General features: G+C 30.5%; 1 protein-coding gene across 1 annotated transcript in view; it reads left to right on the forward strand.

The window, feature by feature from the left end:
- Positions 1 to 22,673, forward strand: part of LOC129966408 (putative sodium-dependent multivitamin transporter) — a 39,046-nt gene that overhangs the window by 4,553 nt on the left and 11,820 nt on the right. Inside the window, exons 2-10 of the mRNA XM_056080831.1 lie at positions 1,085 to 1,439; positions 3,184 to 3,249; positions 4,727 to 4,846; positions 7,167 to 7,318; positions 10,427 to 10,567; positions 13,212 to 13,347; positions 15,712 to 15,919; positions 19,801 to 19,955; positions 22,368 to 22,576. Of these exons, the coding sequence (XP_055936806.1) occupies positions 1,104 to 1,439; positions 3,184 to 3,249; positions 4,727 to 4,846; positions 7,167 to 7,318; positions 10,427 to 10,567; positions 13,212 to 13,347; positions 15,712 to 15,919; positions 19,801 to 19,955; positions 22,368 to 22,576 (1,523 nt within the window). The 5' untranslated portion in view covers positions 1,085 to 1,103. The remainder of the gene's footprint in view (positions 1 to 1,084; positions 1,440 to 3,183; positions 3,250 to 4,726; positions 4,847 to 7,166; positions 7,319 to 10,426; positions 10,568 to 13,211; positions 13,348 to 15,711; positions 15,920 to 19,800; positions 19,956 to 22,367; positions 22,577 to 22,673) is intronic.

Genomic DNA, 22,673 nt, shown 5'->3' on the forward strand with positions numbered 1-22,673 from the left:
TTAATGATTATATTTACAGATCATCAATTTTATAATTAAATGTTATATATCTTTGAATTTCAAGTCATTTGAATTGAGAACTTATACTGAAGCATTTCAAATCATTTTCACCCTAAATAATTACCAATTGGTAAATTCTTTCAGATGTATTTTTCTTAATGTTATTTTCATATCTTCTTTTAATATTATTTAATAATAATAATGAGATGATTGTATTTAATACTACATTAATATAGAGCGAGAAAATATCGCTTGGTAAGAAACGGGATATCTCTACTGAAATCCTTAAAATGCATCTTTATAATAAGGATATATTTTCGAATTTTTGTTAAATGGGTGCAGTGTTTTGTCTACCTGCAAGTCAATTTCATGATTAACAATTTCAGCATTCTTACAAAAATGCATTTTTTATTAAAATCTTCTGTTTTAAAGAATATCATATTTATTTTGTGCCTATTAGACTAAAATGCACTTACACTCGTTAAATAATTTGAAAAACTAGGAAATTCAACGACTCAAAAAAGATTACTAATCATTCAGTTAAAATGTTTTACAAATGGAGAAGAAATAAATTTTTTTCAATCCAGTAATATGTGTATGATATTTTATTAAAAATATACGTGGAATAGATTAATTTAGTTGACTGAAGTAAAATCAAAGTATCTGAAGGATTTTTTTTTTCATTTGAACATGTTGGAAGTCAAAAATTAAGGCATGTATTATGAATAACTGCTTTCATTTTAATTGAAATAGCAAACAAATTAAAATTATTTTGTATTCTTTGAAAGAAATGGTGGATATATTTTTCCATAAAAAATTAATGGCATAACTTTTATCGTAATACTTAAAATTTTTACCTAAAATAAAAACTATAATAACTAACTACAACAATTTACAAATAACAACAGGTTTCAAATAGTCTACAACAGTTTGCAAATTACATATAACAACATTTTTACAAAATATTCAATAGTTTTAATTTTCCTTCTCAAGAAACTACTATCGATACTATTCCAATCCAATTATTATCTGAAGAAAGAAATATATATTCACAATCTAATCAATATTGTTCTTTTTAATATAGCACATACACGTTTTGCACCATGTCTGCCAAATTAGGAATCGTAGACTACATAGTAGTTGCCATCATGCTGGCTGTTTGTGCATTGATCGGCGTGTACTTTCGATGTACTGGTGGACGCCAGAAGACGACAAATGAATTCCTAATGGGCAACAGACGAATGCAGATCACACCTGTCGCCATATCCTTAATTGCCATGAGCTTATCATCCATTTCAGTACTAGGCATTCCAGCAGAAACGTACCTTTATGGGACTCAAATATTTCTCGCCGCAGCTGGCATTCCGATTGGTGGATTATTTGCAGCTTATGGATTATTGCCTGTTTTCTACGACATGAAAGTATCAACAGTTTATGAAGTAAGGTTTTTTTCTTCTTCTACAGTCTTACGTGAAATATTTTCTAATAAGTATTCATTATGAAATAATAATTATTTGGAATTAATTATAGTAATTCACCTACTCCTTTGAATACGAGATTTGTGGTTGTTTTCTTATTAGGATATATGAAAACATTTCTGTAGTGATTTATAATAATATTATGAAAATAACTATTGCAATAGGGTTATGACCAGAATTTTGCATTTTTTAAAAATTATCTTTCACCTGGAGCTCCTAGATGTAAAATGTTGAATCATTATCATGCCCAAATTTTGTAATTTAAACAAATAGTAAAGTGATCCAAAGGTATTCGGAAGGTAGTATAAGCTAAAAAGTATCAATTTATTGATCTCCTTCAACATAGTCTCCTTTTATTTCAATACAGTTTCGCCAGCATCTTTTACAGTCATTAAAACATGCCTTAATGTTTGTGAATCCTTAACAAAGTTCGTAGGGAATTTTATTTTATCAAATTAATGGATTCAAAATTGCGAAAACGATGAGGTTAATTTCAATTGTGGAAATAAAAAAAAAAGTCACTCGTAATCACAACATAGGAATATGGAATTTGTTAATCCTTATTTGCTGAATGTTTGTTTAAAAACTCACGAATAATAATTGCACTGTGAGAAGATGCTTTGGCGTGCTGTTTCCGAAGAATACACACAAATAGCGAAACATTTAACTTTTATAATCTATCTGGCCAGTTTGAAAGAATTCATAATGCACAACACCATAACAATAAAAGGAAACACTCTGTATATCATTGATTCTTAGGGCTTTAGATGCGGTTTTTTCAGTTTTGCTTCAACTTTCAGTGTTATTGAACTTAAGTGTTGAACTGCTTCTGCATAAAAAAATCATATAATCAATTTTCATCAACAGTAATATAGAGTTTTAGACAAAAATCTCCTTGAGAAAACATGTATGTGCTAACAGAGCACATTGCTGTCTTTGGAACGAATTCAAAGTTCTTGGAGCAACTCTAGAAGTGACGCCTTACAATCCAAAATGATCATTTAAACTTGCTGGATAAGAACCAAATAGAAACTTGTTCAATAACATACTTTATTATTAAACAACGTTCACCAATCTCCAATTCCCTCTCTTGATAGTTTGATCATTAATTGAAGTGGACGGCCAACCATTTCATGGATCATTTAAGATGATAAAGGATTCTTTATCATCTTTAAATATTTCTATATCAATCAAATACTCTTATTTTTAATAATCAATTGTCTTTAAAAGCCTTCTGCAACTGTTCAAATAGTTTTTTAAAAGAAATTTCAAAACAAAAATAAAATTTAGTACATGTTCTTTGCTCCCTTAGCATTTGCCATTTTAAAAAACCAACAGAGTTAAAAAAGGAATTTACTTTAAAAAAAGGAGACAAATTTCTGATGTTGCTCGATGTTTACGAAAGTTTTAAAAAATGTTTGAATGAAGTTTCGATCGGTATCTGCTGTAAGTGTATTTTAAATGAGCGTTCCGAATACTTTTTGGTCACAATATATGTTTCTGATATTAACTACCATGCTATTTTCTTTCAAATGCAAATCAATTTTATTAAAATGGAATTCCTGATTCAAGAGTTGTAGATTCATGAAAAATTAAAAACAAAATGATTTTTGTTCCTTAACATTCTTTTGATAGAATATAAAATAAATAATTAATATAGGATGTGATCAGAAATTAATATATCTCAATATTTTTCTATTTCTAGTATTTAGAAAAGAGATTTGGGAAAACAAGTCGAACTATTGTAGCGACTTTGTTTACTCTTCAAACGGTAAGTTTGAGTTAAATATTTTTTTTTTATAATTATATAGATTTAAATATGATAATAATATATAGAATGAATATTTTTTTGAAAAGGCCAAATGAAATATATTTTGATAACAACTTTTCCATTGTTGAAAAAAAATTGAAAAAATTTGATTTCATACACAAAAAATAAGAAGAAAATGAACCTGATACAAACAATTGTAATGCACGTACTTATCTACTTTATAAAGTAGGTAAATACTTACGACAAATAGAATCATTTGGCGGTTAAAAGATAAACGGTAACTGATAAGAGTCTAGAATTATACTTCTTTTTTCAATATTATTTTATTCTAAGCGAGGTTTGAGGGAATTATGCATCATTTTTTGGATATCGACTAAACCGATTTAACTTTCAATTCTTCTCCTATAGATGTTAGCATGGGATTTCCCTTTCAAAATAAAATTTCACGCAATTCATTTGGAAATGTGTGAAATTTTATTTTCAATTAGGAAAATATAATTCAGTTTAATCCAGGAAATAAAACTGAAATTATTTTGTTAAAACTTTACAATTAAGTGTATTTATATTAATTGTTACCTAAGTAGAAAATACATTCTTGGAAAAAACAATTAAATAAATGAAACTTAAATTAAATATTAAACATAAAAGTAAGAGAAGAAATTATCATTTTTTTTTCAAAATTAATCTCCGAATACTTAAAGGGCGAACTGAACATTAAGGATAGAGTACCGAAAAGTGAAACAGGAAAATAAAAAGAAACATTGTTATTTATGTTGCTTTGTTATAGCTTAATTCGAATCAAGACTAGTTTACAAATGAACAAAATACTGCTGCATGGGTGCATATTCTAGTTATGTCTAAACATAAACAAGAATGAAAAGAGTGAGAACTGTTTCAACGAAAATAGGTCATGTAAACATTGTTATTTTTCAAATATAAATAAAATATTTCTCATTTAGATTTTAGATTTTCTTTTTGTAATCTTTTGTCAGAATTCAAATTTTGAGTTATTTAAATGTTTCATGAGCACAAAAAAATATGAATTTATCATTTATCGAAAAAAAAAAAATCACTTCTGATTTTCAGTTACAATTGACGTCAAAAGTTTTCGCAATTGTTACTACTGTGATTTTTCAAGCACGCAAACAGCATTCTTTTGAATTTTCTGAAGATGCATTATGACTATTTTAAGTTTTTAAACAATTGGAAATCGACATTATTATTTCTTATTCCTAATTTCATAATGTTTAAAGTATTTTGTATTATGAACAATCCCAAACATTTTAAACAGTCGATTTCGAGTTCAATATTTATTTTCATTACTAATTATAATTATAATATATAACTCCTAAACATTTACTTAAATTCATGAAAAATATTTTTTATTAAAAATATATAATATATTTGCAGAAAATTTTAATATAAAGCTTAAAAATATTTAAATCAAGTCTAAATGTTTTATTTTGTATTGTTTCAGATTTTGTATATGGGTGTTGTGCTTTATGCTCCAGCAATAGCACTGAATGCTGTTACAGGTCTGTCAACGTGGGCTTCCATTCTAACACTTGCAGCAGTTTGCATGTTTTATAGTTCTCAGGTATAAACATATAATTTTTGAAAAAAAAAATACATTTCTTTTTAAAACTGTCTTCTCACACTATGCTTTAAAAATTTGACACATTTAAAACGCTACCACATTTATGATTCTCTATTGGAATGAAAGTTAAAAGTTAAGTGACTACAAAATTAATCTATTTTACTTCAAGTACTAGACGGAATACCAATACAAGATCACAAAACGTATTCCACCCATATAGCTCAAAATGCTCAATAATGTCATTATTACAATATCTTTATTATTATATCCACCATTACGATATCTTTATATTACCTGGCATTCAGAATATGAAACAGTAGGGCATAGTACAATATCTTTATTATTATATAAATAATTACGATATCTTTATATTACCTGGCATTCAGAGCATCAAACAGTAGGGCATAGTACAATATCTTTTGCTCATAGGGAAAGGAATATGCATAGTGTCCCTGAATTCATAGACCAAATTTTAAGCGTAGGTAAAATACCTATAAAGAAGCATTTTTTGTATAGAAATTAAGGATCAAAAATGGAAATGTTTAGTGAAAAAAAACCCAAAAATATTGAGGAAATGAAATGAAATAATATTATATTAAGTGCTCAAAATCTGCCACCACCAGCATCGATAAAGGCCTGGAAGCCTCTAGCAGATGACTGACGTACTGTTTCGAAGATGTCTGTTGTTACACGAACAGTTGTAACAGCAACTTGAAGTTTTTCCCTGAGGTCCTCATCAGAATTAATTGGAATCTTAGAGAAACTGCATTTTTCAACCTTGCTTACACTTACTTGTTCCGCCTACACTTTTTATTTCCGATTCCATGCTGCTATTCAAAAATTGTTTCTTTATATGTATTTTACCTGGCCTTAAAGTTTGAATCCCCTAAATTCAGGGGCGGAATGTCTATTAATAAAAGAAAGTTCCAGAAATATTTAAAAGTTCTTTGATAAAAATTTTAAAATTCAATAATAGTAAAAAAAACTGGAAACAAAAATGTAAATTTTTCATAAATCTGAGGTACAATAATATTGCCAATTCATTTAAAATTAAATCGGAGGGCTAATTTAATGTTGGATACCAATTTTCATGATGAATTAAGAAAATGGAGAATATTAGACAACGGGTTTATGCTTTAAATTAACATTAGGTACCACTTAGAAATATCTAATTTTATTTGAAAAGCTGTTAATGTAATCTTATTTCAACTCAACAGTTTCACATTAGTTGGTCAGTGTACTTGCCTGTACATTTATTTGTTTTACACTTACAACCAAATGTGTCACCCGATTCTCTACGAATTTCACATAAATGTTTCTTGAAGTAATAATAAAACAACATATAGGAAAGGATTTTTATTTTTCAATTCTGTTTAAAGAAGATGACCATTTTAATGATTTCGATGATTGAAGAGTGAATATCAAATTTATCATCATTAAAATATTTCAAACCTTTTGATAATTTCATAAAATTATCAAAAACTGATAAATCCAGATATTTAAATGTAATCTTGTAAATACTGATGAAGGCAGACATGCAATTTGATTTTATAAGCTCGATGAAATCAAAAAATTCTGCAAATAGAGACTTCGCCAGGTCTAATTTTCATAAAAGTAATAATTTGTATGAAGTAATGATTCATTGATTAATGCGAGTTCTGGAAATACATGATCTTTAAGCTATATCATGTGAACTGTTAACAGCTTAATTACATTAAAGACTGAAAAAGTAAGACTATCTAACAGTCGTTAATGAATTACAGTATGATGTAAAATTGAAAATTAAAGAAAAACGTGGAGAATTAAAATGTTTAAGCTCTGTTCTAAGAGGAAATATGTATGTTAAAATTAAACCACAATAAGTTAAATTAAATATGTGGCTAAAGCACTCTGAAGGAAAGTAAAAGAGAAAATATCTTTAAATTAGCTTATTCTTTAAAAGTAAAAGGGAGAAAATATTCTTAACAGTTGACAAAAAAAAAACTTTTAAGTAATTTTTTTGATTAAAATTATATTTTTCACTATTATGAAAACTAATCATGTGCGCATTGCACGTTGAAAGAAAATGAATTTTTATTTCAAATATTCAATTCTTCTACTGCCAAAATCTAATGATTTGTTACAAGAGCAGAAATTGCCTATAAATTATGTTTTCCATTGTTATCTTAAAAAAATTGAATTATAATTTTTATAATTGCAATAAGTTTCCCACTTTAAAAAAATGTCACTAATCGCATTTGCCTTTCGCATATGCAAAATTAAGAACAATGTTACGACTCCAATAATACATATAATTGTTATAAACCACTTTCATTTGCAGGGAGGATTGAAAGCGGTACTTTGGACAGTTGTATTTCAATCTGCTCTTATGTATTTATGTATGATTGCTGTTATCGTGAAAATATGTTTGATGTTAGGATTCACTGAGATCGTTGAGATTGCTGATAAGGGTGGACGATTCATTTTCGATGAGTAAGAATTCCTTATTATCTCCTAGTTACATTTTATTTATCTTTTATGGTATGCTTTTTTGTGGTTGGAACATTCACCATTTTAACACCAGTAAATTTTTTCCTGTCTAAATACACAGTCTCAATTTTAAATGATTGGTGAATTTGACTTAAATGACTGAAATTTGACTATTTATGTCTACTGTCTCCACGGTGAGAATGCATGCGCCACCAATGAATATGCATTAAATTTCTCACACGATTCCTCGGTGAAATTGTTCTAAATACTTATTCTGGACATCCATAACAAGTAGCATCTATCCTGGATACGGTTGCCTTTTGGTAAATACTCTGCTTCTTCGAATTACGATTCATTGAAAATCCATTGTGCATTTTATTTACCTCTTAATGATTTTTTTTTGTAATTGATAAAAGTTAAAATTCAACTATTCTGATTTATTCTAAAGATGATTTGGTGTGTGCCAAAAGTGGTGTTACACCAGTAAAAGCTCATAAATAAAATTTTAAAAAGTAGAATTTAAATAGCTATCAAAGGACTAGCTATTCAAAAAAGAATTTTCATATTTCTTGTGTACTAGAAGCTAAAAACAGCCTCCACCCAAAAAAAAAGAAAAGGAGCAGGCATAAAAAGAAGAAATGCAGAGGTCTAAATGGCTCAAGCAGAAGAACCTACATAATATTCCAATAGCATCATTGAAACATAATTTGTAAATAATAAAATTTACCGAAGATAGACAATTTAAATTTAGAAAACAGAAAGAAAAAAAATGAAAAATAAAATATAAAAAATCAAAGAGAAAAATATAAATAAACAAAAAAAAAGCAAAGAGAAAAGTAAATAAATAAATGAAAAAATAAATAAACAGAATAATAAATGTACGCAATGGCTCAGTCTAAGGTAGAGTCCATGATTAGGAACAAAAGGCCAGTTCTGTTTGCATTTTTTTCTTATACTCACTAGATACTGCCAACTTTTAACAGTGTTTGACAAACCAGGATAAATTATTGTTTAATTCGGAAAATTCTGTTTTCATTATGATACAGGAAATTCAAAATATTTTGAGCTTCTAAAGTCAATTTATTGTTTAATAGAATTTGGGTTAAATTCTATTAAAAAGTTTTAAAAAGTTTTCTCAATTGATGAAGAATAGGGCAATGGAAAATATAGTGTGAAATATCATCATAAACATTACCACATCTACAACTACAATTTTTCAAACTAAATCTTTTAAAATAATGCCGGCAAATTCCATGGTTTGTAGTTAATTGGGCTAAATATTTATTGTCAATACATCTATTTCTTTTTACCTGAGAAAAGATACTGAAAGTAAAGCGGCCTTTTTCATTATTTTTCCATCTTGATTGCCATTCATCGATGAGAATTTTACGAAGACGAGTTGAACTATGTATATCTACTGACTCCACGACGATAATGCATTCGCCACCAATGATAATGGATTAAATTTTTCTTAAGATTCAACGAGGAAATCGTCCGAAGCACTTACCCTGCACATCTGTAAAAAAGCTGCACCTATCTTCGACACAATGGCCTTATGATAAGAACTCGCCGTTAGGTGAAAGAGGCTCTAGCTCCGAATTACAATTAATCGAAGATCTTTCATACATGTGGCTCAAGTTAAGTTTCAATACAAAGATGCCCATTACAGTATTTTCCTCAGTTACGATTTAAGTTTACGATTTCTGTTCCAAAACAATACTCTTGTTGCTTTAAAAAATACGTTAATATATCTGGCCTAAACTAAAATAATCATCCACAAAGTTTTTTAAAAAAATTCAAAATTTTTATATATTATTCAAAATTTTTATGGTCTATATCCAGAGTACAGTAGAGGTACGAAAGCATTCAAAAATTGGTAACTTTCTGATTCTTTACTAGATTTCAGGTAAAATAAATGGGATCTCTGCATTCATTTTTTTTATCAAAAAATTATGGAATAACTTATTAAAACTGTATTTAAAAATGTTTGTCAAAGTGATTTAAGAAACGAAATAACCGGACTAATTATGCTGAAGCGAGAAGTAAAAAGCTCGAAATTGTTAGTTCAGGTATTTTCTTGCACCAATTAGTATTTCCTCATTTGTCATCCTGTTTTGATAATTCGCATTTTGAAAATTGTATTGGAACTCTGGAAAAAATCTTCCTCTGCATTTTCCCGAAAGAAGTTTTCACTGAAAAAGAGTTGAACATGCAAAAACTGTTTGAAATATGGCTCTAGTACTATGTAGAAGCTGTATGAAATGTACAATTTTTCATCTTATGCACTTTCAAACATTATAAAGAGGAAGAACAAGAAAGGAAGAGAGGTTGAATGAATGCAAGACAGAGAGGTTTTGTTAACACCCTTTTTAACGCAACACTAGGGCTATTTCAGGACGGACCTCCGGTCAGACGATGAGGACGACAATTGAGCGGGGACCCCGTCCTCAAACTTCCACATGACACCAGCGGGAGGACGTATGGTCTCGACGGATTTAACGTGCACCAGACCAGCGCACAGAAGCCGGTTAGAGGGAACGGGTCTCGACCTGAAACTCTCCGGCTCCGAAGACGAGACCTTACCACCAGGCCACAGCTTCCCGTTGAATTGGAGAGTGTTTGCTCTCTGGAGGATGTACTATTTCAGTTAATGCGAAGTAAAACAATTTTAGATAATAATTGGTTGATAAATGTAATAATCATCATAAAAATCTAGGCGATAATAATTTTAAATATCGAGGTTTCTCTTTGAAATAATAACAAATTTCAGGATTGCATTCACTGAAATTAATTATAATCATAAAATAGTTAGTGAAGATTTCATGATGAAATGACAAATTTCAATATTACAATATATCAGAACTATATTTTTAAATAATAAACCTGTAGAAAAGAATTCCATTTCATACCGGAATTCTACAAATTTTAATCTCACAATATGTGCAAAAATAAACTACATAAAAGAATTAATGGTATGCCTTATTATTTTAAAATTTCAATAAAAAGTTACGAGAAAAAAGTTTTTACCATAAAAGGTTTCATTATAATAATAAACGCTTTTAATTAATTTTCTGCTATATGGATATCTGAATACACTATTTTTTCTTTTAGATTTTCGGGAGATCTGACAATACGCTATAGCTTTTGGAACAGCCTCATCAATGGAATCTTTTTCTATACATACTTATACGGAGTAAATCAGGCACAAGTGCAAAGATATTTGAGCTTGGGAAATCTGAAAAAGGCACAGAAGTAAGTATTTTAAAAGTTTATAGGATGTGGATGTTCACAGAATGATGAAATCATAAGTTGCCAAAAAAATTATAAAATTATTCATTTAAATCATCTGCTTGCCTTACAAGACACCCTGCATTCAACAAAGTACGAAGATTTCTTTTTTTTCGTTTGAAATTGTTTCATGAAAATTTTGTGAACCATTCCGAACCAGTATTTATAGATTCAAATGCCTTTTCTTTGCATATATCGTATACGAAAAATTTGCAAAGGGAAATATTTTTTAGTACAATACAAATTTTGTTTTGCTATTAAAAAAGTGATGAAGTATGCATTTAAAAATTTAATTTTATGATCCTTGAGATTCCGATAAATGGCAAATGATCATATCTCCACTAACAAAATAGATGGGGAAAAATAATTTTCTAAAATTGAAGATAAAATCGATTATAATCCATTTGAAAAAAGAATGGATTCTAACATGTCTGCCTGTCTGAACAGGGCACCTATGGCATCTAACTCTCTTTAGAATCCGTCATTTCGGTGGGCAGATTCAAAAACCTTTTACATCATAGCACATACCTAAATTGAGACAATTTTAAATAATAACAATAGTTTTATTTTTCCAATAAAATGATATTGAAGATAATTTTTTTGCCTTTTTTTTTGGATATTTCGCTTTGCTTACCTTTGCATTTTTGAATTTTTCAATATTTGTATTCTTGAACTATTTTGCAAAAACACTTTTCTATGGTTTGTGATGCATTTAACGAGTTGTAACTTTACTTTGTTCATTATCTTGAATATATTTGAGGAATTTTAGATTCTTAACTATTTTTCAATATTTACGATATGTTTGGTACAGCATATCTTTATCTGGGTTATATATCTTTAAAGTCCAATGTCTAGGCAGAAAAGATTTAAGAGTATCTTAACAATGTAAACAAATGCAAAACGTAGCGCAAAAAGTATTTAAATGATGGATTATTATATATTTATTGCAGAATGGTTATAATTAAAATTATCGAATTCAGACTCCTCTAAAAACCATTTTGCTTATCGAATTTTGATGAAATTTAGTATATGCGTAATATACACTTCGGATAAAATATTTATGCACTAAAAAGCGTTTAAATTTTGACCACCGAAGGGAAACTGTAGAACCTAAAGAAGGCAAAAAAAAAATTGTCAGAATGATTACATTTTATTCAATTACAGAATGTGTGCAACATGTACTCTCCTAACATCAATTACGTGTTGATAGCACATTATAGCGTGTTCAATGGTAGCGCTAAGAAACTCGAGCAGTAGTAATTTCAGCAACATGAAGTGTAATTCTGACTTTCAATTCAGGTAAAGTCCTAATTCCGCCACCATAAACACGATGTTTTTGGAATCCCCACTGCCAGAAATCACAGGGATTCAATTAGGATGAACGAGGAGGGTAGGCATCTGAAAAGGCTCTGGATATAAGACGATTCTGGCCTAAGTGATCACGAAATAGTTCCTTGACTTGGCTTTCAATGTGGCCAGTTACTCCTTCCTGCTTAAAGACAGCGATCCCTACACTGCTGTTCCTGTAAATGACCTGATGTCGAAGGAATTCACTGCACCGAACACTCTCGACACGTTTTGGGATCTTGAGAGCAATAATTTCAAAGAAAAACGGCTCGAGGATAAAATCAGCAATAAATCCATACCATATAATCACGTAAACAGAATGCAGTAGTTCTTCGTGCAGAATATTGGGAGGTGAATCATACCATATGCTGCAATGTTGATTACTCAGAGCTCCATCTAAAGAAAAATGTGCCTCATTTGACCATAGAATTCGGCCAAGCGTCTTCAACTCCCATTTGCACCACAAATCGGCAAGCTAATTCATAGCATGTTTGGTGGTCTTGAGGTTACAGCATTTCCACTACATCGATCTTATACAAATAACCGTTTTAAAATGGATCGCAAAATTTTTCGTACTATCGACCACGGAATCGCCGAGTACTTGAAGAATAATTGGAACTGAGGATTCTTTCAACCACAGCAGCAGCGACTTCTTCGAAATTTCATTCGCAACCGGTATCCCACAGCGCACCCAAATCTCTCTTCTCTTCAAATTTCATAATCATCTTCTTTAAACCATTCTTCACAAGGGCCCTTTTGGCAATCGCTTTATAGGACAATGTTCTCACAGTTAAGATTTTATAAAACTCGATCTTTGTTCCATAAGGACATGATTAACGATGACAAAGACGCATGGAATGATTTTCGGGCTAATTATTTTATTATAATCTTCTATAGATTTGACTAATTTGTATAAGGAATTTTAAAAAGTACCACCTGGCGTGCAGAATTTGAACTATTTTGAATTGCAGAAATCTTATCTACATGGTCCACATATGGTATATACCAAGTTTTATCAAAATCCGATTTGTAAAACTGGTTCTAGAGGAGTCTGAATAGGGTCATTTTAATCATAACCCATTGCCTTTAACTATGGAATCACTTCTACATTAAAGGATGGTCTTATTCTCTATATAAATAAGATCATACTTCGGAAATCATGAAAATTACGACTGTTCAATCAAAGTACTTAAGGTTGTGGCCTACATTTAAAATTTGAGAATGTTCTTATTTCATTACGAAATTTTAATTTTCCCTTTAGAGCTTTGATGTGGAGTTTTCCCCTGCTGTTATTATTCAATCTCATAATCTTCTGGGATGGAATCTCCCTCTATGCCTTGTTTCATGATTGCGATCCTATGAAAGATGAAAATGTGAAACTAAGTTCCGCTGATCAAGTAAGTAGTATTGTCATTTTCTTCAAAATTAAGAATTTCAGTGTAGGTATATTAACATCAAATAAATTTAGATTTTATATAAATGATAATATATATGTTTGTGGTAAATGAATCTGAATTGATACTAGATGTCTCTAAGAAAGTTAATGACTATAGAAGAATAAAAGGTAGTAACTTAATGTCGTATTAATTTTATTTAAAAATTTCTTTTGTACCGTCATATTTAATCTAATACCAAAAATTAATTATTGTTAATTGATATTTATTAAACTGATGATTTTAAATTCAAAAAATGATGAATATCGCCAGCTTGATATTCATCCATATAGAATACTTAGTAATTTTGTCAATATTAACAATGAATTTGGAGCCCGAATTATTACCTATTAGTGCATGAAACTTTATCTTGATGCATTGTTTTATCCTCTTTATTACCCATATTCCTATGAATCCATGTGATTTCTATCTTTTGGGTCATATGAAAGATTTGGATTATAAAATTGTTACGAATCTGCAGTATTGCCTCCTCGCGGAGTTAGTCTCATATTAAGGAAGGAAAAAGTTTTGATAAATTCAGAGAAATTTTGAATATTTGCTAGATAAATGACCTTCAATTTTGGCAACAAAAATAGAGGTTGTAGAAAGAATAAGAATTATAACAATGTGTCTATTAGGAGCAGAAGTCTATAGATCCCTTTAGAAATTTAATTTCTGTGCGTTAATGGATAACTATAAAAAGTGAAACAGTCACATAAATAGTTAACTTTCTCTTTGCAGTGCTGATTGAGAACCAGCTGCTCTCAAAGAGCTAGTGTTATTGTTTTATAACCTGTGTGTGTGTGTTTTGTGTGTGTGTGTGTGTGTGTGTGGAATAATATGTCATTACACATTATTGAGTTTACTGGATTTATTACAGAGAATCCATGGATTTTTTGTAACAATATCTTATTAATTTGAAAGATGTCATTAAGGCCTTATTAAGTTCAAGTTTAAAAACATTATTATCTGTATTTATATCTTATTTTTAATATCTGGAAAACAAAGAAAATGTGACTTACTCTATGATAACTTTAGTCCTTTTAAATCATGACTGTGCTGATGACGGCGCTTGTTATTAATGAAGAGATTTATGTAATTAATGAAGAGATTTCTTTTTCAACATGGCAATATATATTGCTTGGAAAGTATCCGCTTATTTCTCTTTACAGCGTAGACTTTGACCTCTTCCGATTTTTATATTTTTGGGAAGTGTGCATTTCCTTATTAGTAAAAAGTTTTGAATGATATTATTGCGAATCAAGCTGTTACCGATCAACTATCATTAATGGTGAAATATTTGTCAGTATGGTAAAACCAATATGTTGCCTTGTTATAACAAATGGATGACCTCAATGCGGATAGATTTTAAAATACTGACCAAGAGAAAAGTGCTCGATTTTTTTATATATATACAGTACGAACCCAACTATACAGTACTGAAACGAAAGGACAAACATAATTACATAGTATTAAAATGAAAAGATAAACACAATTATTGTCCTCTGTGAGTTAATTTTTATTAAAAGAAATTAGTATACATACATACATATTATTAGCGTGTTGATTTACCGCGGTATGCGTAATGTAAGTGTTCAAAGCGTGCACCGCCTCGTTGTAGACAATGTTCATATCGTTCACGCAGATTCTCAAACGTATCCTGAAACAAAGGTTACTAGGTAAAAAGAGATGATTTTCTCATGTAATGCAAGCACCGTTCTTTCTGGATCTTCACAGTTGAGTATACTCTCCTTTAACATTTCCCACAAGTAGGCATCAGGTGGTGTAAGATCAGGGGATGAGACGAGTATGGGAAGTCAGTAACCACGTGAAATGATTCGTCATGGACAGTTTCACTGCAGCATGGCCAAAGATTTTTGAGCGGTATGGCTGGTTGCCACGTCCTGTTGATACCACTGTCTATTCATCAGAATGTTCCTTCAAAGACAGAATCTTCTCAAAACCTGAAGAAATATTAAACCGTCTTATTAAACTTATCTTGAAATTGTTCGGCCACCTTTTTAAAACTCGGTCCACCTTTACGACCGCTTCCGTATGAGCGGAAATAATATTCAACTATAAATACTTTTTCCTCAGTCGAGAGACCCATTTCCAACAACAACTACACAACACAACTCTCTTTTCACTACTGTAGCTGGAACTATGCCTCATCGACAAACGCAATCACGTGTTTGCGGTGTGCGAATTTCAGTACTGTTTAATTTGGCGCATACTGTATTTCGTATTTTTCATAGACTATTGGATCTTATTTTCTGGGTGTCCTGAATATCTTTTGAGAAATATTTCATGTAATGATTTGTTTTTCAGTTGATGCCTTATGGGATTTTGAAAATATATGGTGACATACCAGGTCTTACTGGATTGTGCATTGCTGGGGTTTTCAGTGCATCACTAGGAACTCTATCCTCTGCTGTCAATGCATTGGCTAACATCACTATCGAAGACTTCATAAAACCCTTCTGCCATTGCAAAAAAGTAAATGATACTTGGATGGCTTTCATTGCAAAGCTTCTCGGTCAGTTTCCCTTTTGCAAATATATGAGAGATTTTATATCATTTATATCATTGTTAAAATGTTTAAAGAAACATTTATTAACTCTTCTGCTTTTTATAAAATACATGTATTTTCTATAGCTTTTTAAAACAATATTTCTCTTATTATTTAAGAGTGGTACAAAACAGAATTAACTCACTGATTTAATGAATTTATCATAGAAGAGCATATAACTCCCTTGTTAATTTTTTTTCTGAAAAAAAGATGAGAAAAAAATTAAGTGAATTAATTTTACATAAATGGCATTCATTTTAATTTATAAAGCCAAATATATAAAAATGTAATTATCTGTGGAGTTGAAGCAGTACCTAGTTCTATTTTCTATAATAATAATACTGGATAATAATTTGAGAAAATGAGAAATTTATGTCTAGATGATTTAACCCATAACTCGAGACGGAAGTCAAAATGACTCCGCGTTGTTCATTAACTCTTATTATCATGTGGTATTTAGTCCTTGAATACAATCATGTCCTCAGTACCTTCAAATGGTTCTTTCAGCAGTATGTTGGCAAAAGTCTAAGTATGGACACGTGCATAACCGAGATTTTTTTTTCCAAAGTTTTTGTTGTTATTTATGGAGTCATTGATTCTACGAATCTGAAATGGCTTTTAATTTGAATAACGCAAAAAGAATACAGAAATATTCTTAAGACAATATTTTAAAAATATTTTATTCTTCTATTTCGTTTATTAAATTCTAACAGTTATTGACGTTACTGTAATTCCAGTATATCTAAACAAAGTAAATACTCATTGAAATATTACTTAGGGTTTTATTATAACATCTTTCCAACATTTAATATTATAACATTTAACATTTTTAATATTTTTGATAACTACATGATTTCTAGAATGTATTTTGTTTCCATAATAAATTCCAATGCTGTTTACAAAAGCCAAAAAAGGAAAAAAACAATGGTGTCATTTTGACTCCATGACTTTGGTCGCCTGAGGAAATTCATATCTCTACAAGTTAAATAGCTGTAACACACACACACAAAAAGCATAATTTTTCATTTGACTCTGAGTAAACACATATTGTGTTTGGAGTTTCCCCGAAAATTTCACGTATGATCAAGATATTTGCTGATAGAAATGCTTCATTGTTATGTCAAATCACTATGTTTAATATTGTTACGAAAATTTTTCTCCTTCAATAACTACAGCCAATAAATCGTAATGATGCAGCACATTTAATTGCTATAGTTCATTAGTTCAGCAGCTTTCTTGCTGTCTCATCCTCTAATTTCTCTTATTTGTCGGCGACTCCGACTCCTCTCAAACACACACAACTTTTGACGATCCACACAACTTCTTCCGATACACACGACTCGACTCAGCTTCAGATTGCCCATCTTTTATAGTTCCGGGAGGCGGGGCTAGAGTCTTCAGACCAATCAGGGCGTACCTGGCTGTATCTCGGGTCTTAGTGGATGGATCGTGAAAGTTCTCGAACTTTCCAGTAGTATCCATTTAGTCGCCAAACTCGCCAAATTCGTCGCCAAGTCGCCAAATGGTCGCCAAGCTCTCAGGTCATTTACGCGGCAGCTGCTCAGCACAGATCTTACAACGGTGTTTCTCACGATGACACTATTCATGGCCGAGTAGCAAAATTACAGATTTGTAACAATATGTTTCACTTTTAAAGAAATCTGTATTTATCTATGTACATTTTTTTCGACTCGTGCGACATGAAATTTGAGAACAATATATATATATATATATATATATATATATATATATATATATATATATATATATATATATATATATATATATATATATATATATATATATATATATATATATATATATATATATATATATATTGTCATTCTTATTTTATAGTATTCGTCTTTGTGGACCAGCTGGTTTATTTGTTATACTGCTGCTTTTAATTTCAATTAAATGGCTTACATATATTTTTTTGTGATTCTCACAAGAAACTATTTTTAAATATTAAGTTGTAACAACCATTATAGCCATGTGGTTTGACTAGCTTTGCACTTATTCTGTTTTAAGAGCACATAATTTTTTCTAATAGAATCCAATCCCATGTACAATACTGCCAATAATAATGCTGCTATTAAAAAATGTAACTGATGTGGTAATCTATTTCAAATCATCGATATTTATCTTTTGCGTAAAGACAGTTTCTTTACCGAAATCCCCATGTTATCCGGCATTTCACCTAACGATAAAGAATATTGAATTTACTTTTGCAACACAACACTTAACTGTGCACTCTGGTACATAGAATGGAAGTTGCTGTTAATCTTCATTAAATCAGACCCTAATTAAAAATAATGCTATATTACAATAATTATTGGAAATTTTTGGCAAAAAAGATTTTCTTTTTAAGCAGATTTTTTTCATTAATGGTTTTCCTGCTTTTAACCGTAGCCTCATGATGAAACGACACAAAAAGTTTTAATGCTTTAAGCCAAATTTCTCATCTTTTATTTCTAATGTTCTAAGAACAAACAAAAAAAAAATCTTGTAACCGTTAAAAATCACAACTACAAACTGGCTACTCCGACCCGCCGGAAGACACACGGAAAAACTTGAATGACCGCATCGTCGCAACAGCAACATTGGCGGAAACTGTGGTTGAGTTCCAAAGGCCATCACTGGCCACGGTACAAACTCTTCCCCAAGGAAGTATACTCCGTTATAGATGGGAGGACCAGACTCCTCCTCCCACCTTTTCGTGTTCTCACAAAGGAGGACGAAAACCAACCACCATGCAGAAAGCTTCTCATCCTCAAATACGACGTGCCCCCCCCCCTCCGTGAAACTGTAACCATAAAAAATACAATTTTAAGATTTTGGTGAATTTTGATCTCTATGGATCCGCAAACATCAGTTAATTAATTACATGTGTTATATACTCAGCTTGTCTATAAATACAATTACAACACAAAAGCGTAACAACTTCAAGAAATAAAATTTGCTATGTTGTCTAACGCCGAAATTATAGATTTATGAAATACTAGACACTTCTGGAACAAATATATTGAAATGAAATTTAAATCATTATTCATGCACATGTGGACACGGGTAACTCAGCATCACAAAGAAAATTAGGAAAATTAAATATAGCGTATGATTTTATCATTAAAACTGTCTCTCTATTTAAAAGGCATACTAAAGATAATGAAAGATTATAAAAAACCCCATAAAATATGATTTCATTTCCCTACCGCTTACATACCTAGATAATATCTAGCAACATTCAATAGCAAAGGAGGAAGGATAGCTTAGTTTAGTTTAGTTATATTAACGTCCCGTTTGAAACAACACTAGGGCTATTTTGGGACGGACTTCGTAATTTTGGACCGCGGTCAGATGACGAGGACGACACCTGAGCTGGCACCCCCTCTCCACACCACACCACACCAGCGGGAGGACGTTTGGTCAGGACTGATTTAACGTGCAACAGACCCCCTTACACGACAGTTCTTCGGCGAAATTGGGTCTTGAACTTGAAACCCACCGGTTCCAAAGCCGAGACCTTACCACCAGGTCACCGCGGCCAAAGGAGAAAGGAATAACACAGTGAAAGAAGGAGAAACGCAGCATTGAAATATGAGTGTGAATGATACATAATGTGATTCGTTGTTGCATAACTACTCATAATATTTCAATTCTTTGCCACATTTTAGTCTTAAATATGATAGCTTAAATAAGTTAAATCAACGTGTATATTTCGGTTATCAACTTGTATATTTCGAAATATCAGCTTGTATATTTCGTATTTAAACAATCAATATCAAACAATTATGTTTAAAAACGAATTTGTATCATTTACTTACTAGGTTAATAACTTTCTCTTATAGCTATAGGATACATTTGCCTTATTTTATTAATGGCACTGGTAACGTCCAGTTTCCGAGCCGTTCTAGAAGCATCGAACGTTGTGTTGGGTATGACAGCAGGACCGATCCTCGGAATGTATATTCTTGGAATGTTCACTACAAAAGCAAATGAACCGGTAAGTACATAGTATAATACTTTTCTCTTTCGTGATAAATATTAATTCATTCTTAATTATAAATAATTTAAAAATGCCTTCAATAATATTACTGAAAACTTTTACCTGTATGTGATAAGCAGTTTAAAAACGAATTTATTGAACCTGAATTTTGTTATCTTTACAAGGAATTAATTTTGCATTCATCTTTCCACTTGAATTGCAAAATCTTGCTCATTTCTGTGTTTTCGATGGAATTATAATATTATAATATTTTTAGAAATTAAGTGAATTTATTAATCAATAAAATTTTGATATTATATTACATAAGTGCAATTCGGAAAAAATATTTTTTTAAATGTTGTAGAGTGCAATTCAGAAAAAAACTGATTTTAAGATTCAGTAATATTCATGCATTTGAATTTTGAAAAGAAATTAAAGTTTGAAAGGTAAAAAATATAATTTGCAAAATTATTTTTTTAAAACACGTTTTTATAAGTGTAATATGAAACAGAAGATAATTTTTTAATAAAAATATAGAGCTTGAAACAATTTGTATAATCGCAATGCTCTGAAAACAATCAGTATATATATATATATATATATATATATATACGGGATGTTCATTAATTATTGTCTGGGTTTCCGTACCTCATAACTTTCGAATAAAAAATATTGCGCAAAAACCGATTACGTATTCGTAAATTACAACTCAAATAATTTTATTAATGATATTAAAGTGTAAAGCTTGAACAATTTGCACTTTGTAGGCATTCAGCTGAAGGCGATTATGTACTCTTAAATTACAACTTAAAGAATTTTATTAATGATATTAAAAATATTAATGAATTTGCACCTGGCTGCCCTTCGTAGCTCATAACACATCGAGACGAAATTCGATTTCCCTCCGAGTGTCCGAATTATCCGAAGGAGGATCTTTCTTGTACGTGGTCCTGAAGCGACGTTGAGTAGTTATGACTGATTTAGTTTCGAAAAACCGCAATACACACATTGCTTTTTCTTGCACGGTCACCATTTTTATTTATGACGTCATAATTACCCAGACTGCAAATGCGCTAAGATCGCATTGTTGCCACGTAAAATTCTTTGAGTTGCAATTTACGAATACATAATCGCCTTCGGCTGAATGCCTACAAAGTGCAAATTGTGCAAGCTTTACACTTTGATATCATTAATAAAATTCTTTGAGTTGTAAATTACGAATACGTAATCGGTTTTTGCGTAATATTTTTTATTCGAAAGTTATGAGGTACGGAAACCCAGACAATAATTAATGAACACCCTGTATATATATATAATCGTCCACTACATTCTGTAATTTAAAAATATTCCCATCCTTTTGGTCTGCATTATTGTCGGATACAAAATCTTAAGTTCTCTTTTGGCCTCAAGTATCTCAGAACAGGTTTATTATTATATTGAAACTGAATGATTTTTTAATGCTTGAATAAAGCTAAGCATGAATAAAAATCAATTATGTAATCGTTATTTCCACATGTTTAATGCTGGGCCGAAGCAGAAATTAATGCACTGAAATCTGTAGTTTTTTTTTATTATCTTATTTACTGCGGTTTCTTTTCAGTTAGTGGATCACTATTTGTTTCCAACTGATTTTAGTGATTAGTTTTGATTTGAGTGTTCGCTAACATTATGTCTGGAGAAGATCCTACTGCAAGGAAACAAAACTTTTAATGCTAAAATATATATTTGCATCTGAAATGTAGTCGAAATATTAATTTTTTTTATTCATAATTTCTTCGCTCTGCCAATATACATGAGATTTTATGCTACAACTTTCGTTAATTAATCTTGACAGTCTGTCAAAGAATTAACGATCTATACTTCTGCATGCAATAACTCATAAAGGTAAAGGATTTATAAATTTTATATGTGATTTTGTGACTATAAGTGTAATTCTATGTTAAAGTTTGATTTGAAAGGATCAGAAAAAACGTTCAAACTGCGTATTCAAGTATTAACCACATAGCAGGGATTAACCATCCAAGATCGCACGATAGATTCCGAAATAATGCTAGATTCACACCAAATTTCTATATTTCGTAATTATTACATCTATATTTCGTATTTCGCAGACTATGGTCATAAAAGGCACTCAGATTCTTAACTCAAGGACCACAATTTTATATGGACGGAGGAGAACATATTTATTAACTCCGCATATAAATGAATTTTTCTCTTGGTTCTCTGTATATTAACTGCCTTTTTATTCAAATTTCCAATACTAGATGCAGATTTTATAAATAATAGATTTTTTAATTAATTCTTCTTTAAAAATTAAGCTCTTAAAAGATATGTGTAATACTTGTTTGTGTTTGAATTATATTGATGAATTTAAATATTAAATGAAAAAAAACACACACCTTTTAACTTCTTCATTGGTTTTATTCACAGGGCACTCTGATTGGTCTTCTGTCCGGTGTGTTGTGGTTTGCATGGGCCGGATTTGGTTCTTACATTACGAAGCCTAAAGTTCCAACTTTGTCTCGGGATATCAGTGGCTGTTACGCTAACTCAACTTGGGGAGTTTTCAATGCTACGACGTCAACTCCTTTTACTGAAGAAGTCACAGAAATACTGAAATTTACAGAAAGAAAAGAAAAGTAATGTCCGTGTCTTTATTATTAAACATTTTCCCAGAGCCGTGTAACCAGTGATAAATTTTTAATTAGGCAAATTAGATAGCAACCTAGAATCACT

Source organism: Argiope bruennichi, chromosome 1 (genome assembly GCF_947563725.1).
Source record: "Argiope bruennichi chromosome 1, qqArgBrue1.1, whole genome shotgun sequence".
Classification (NCBI taxonomy): Eukaryota; Metazoa; Arthropoda; class Arachnida; order Araneae; family Araneidae; genus Argiope; species Argiope bruennichi.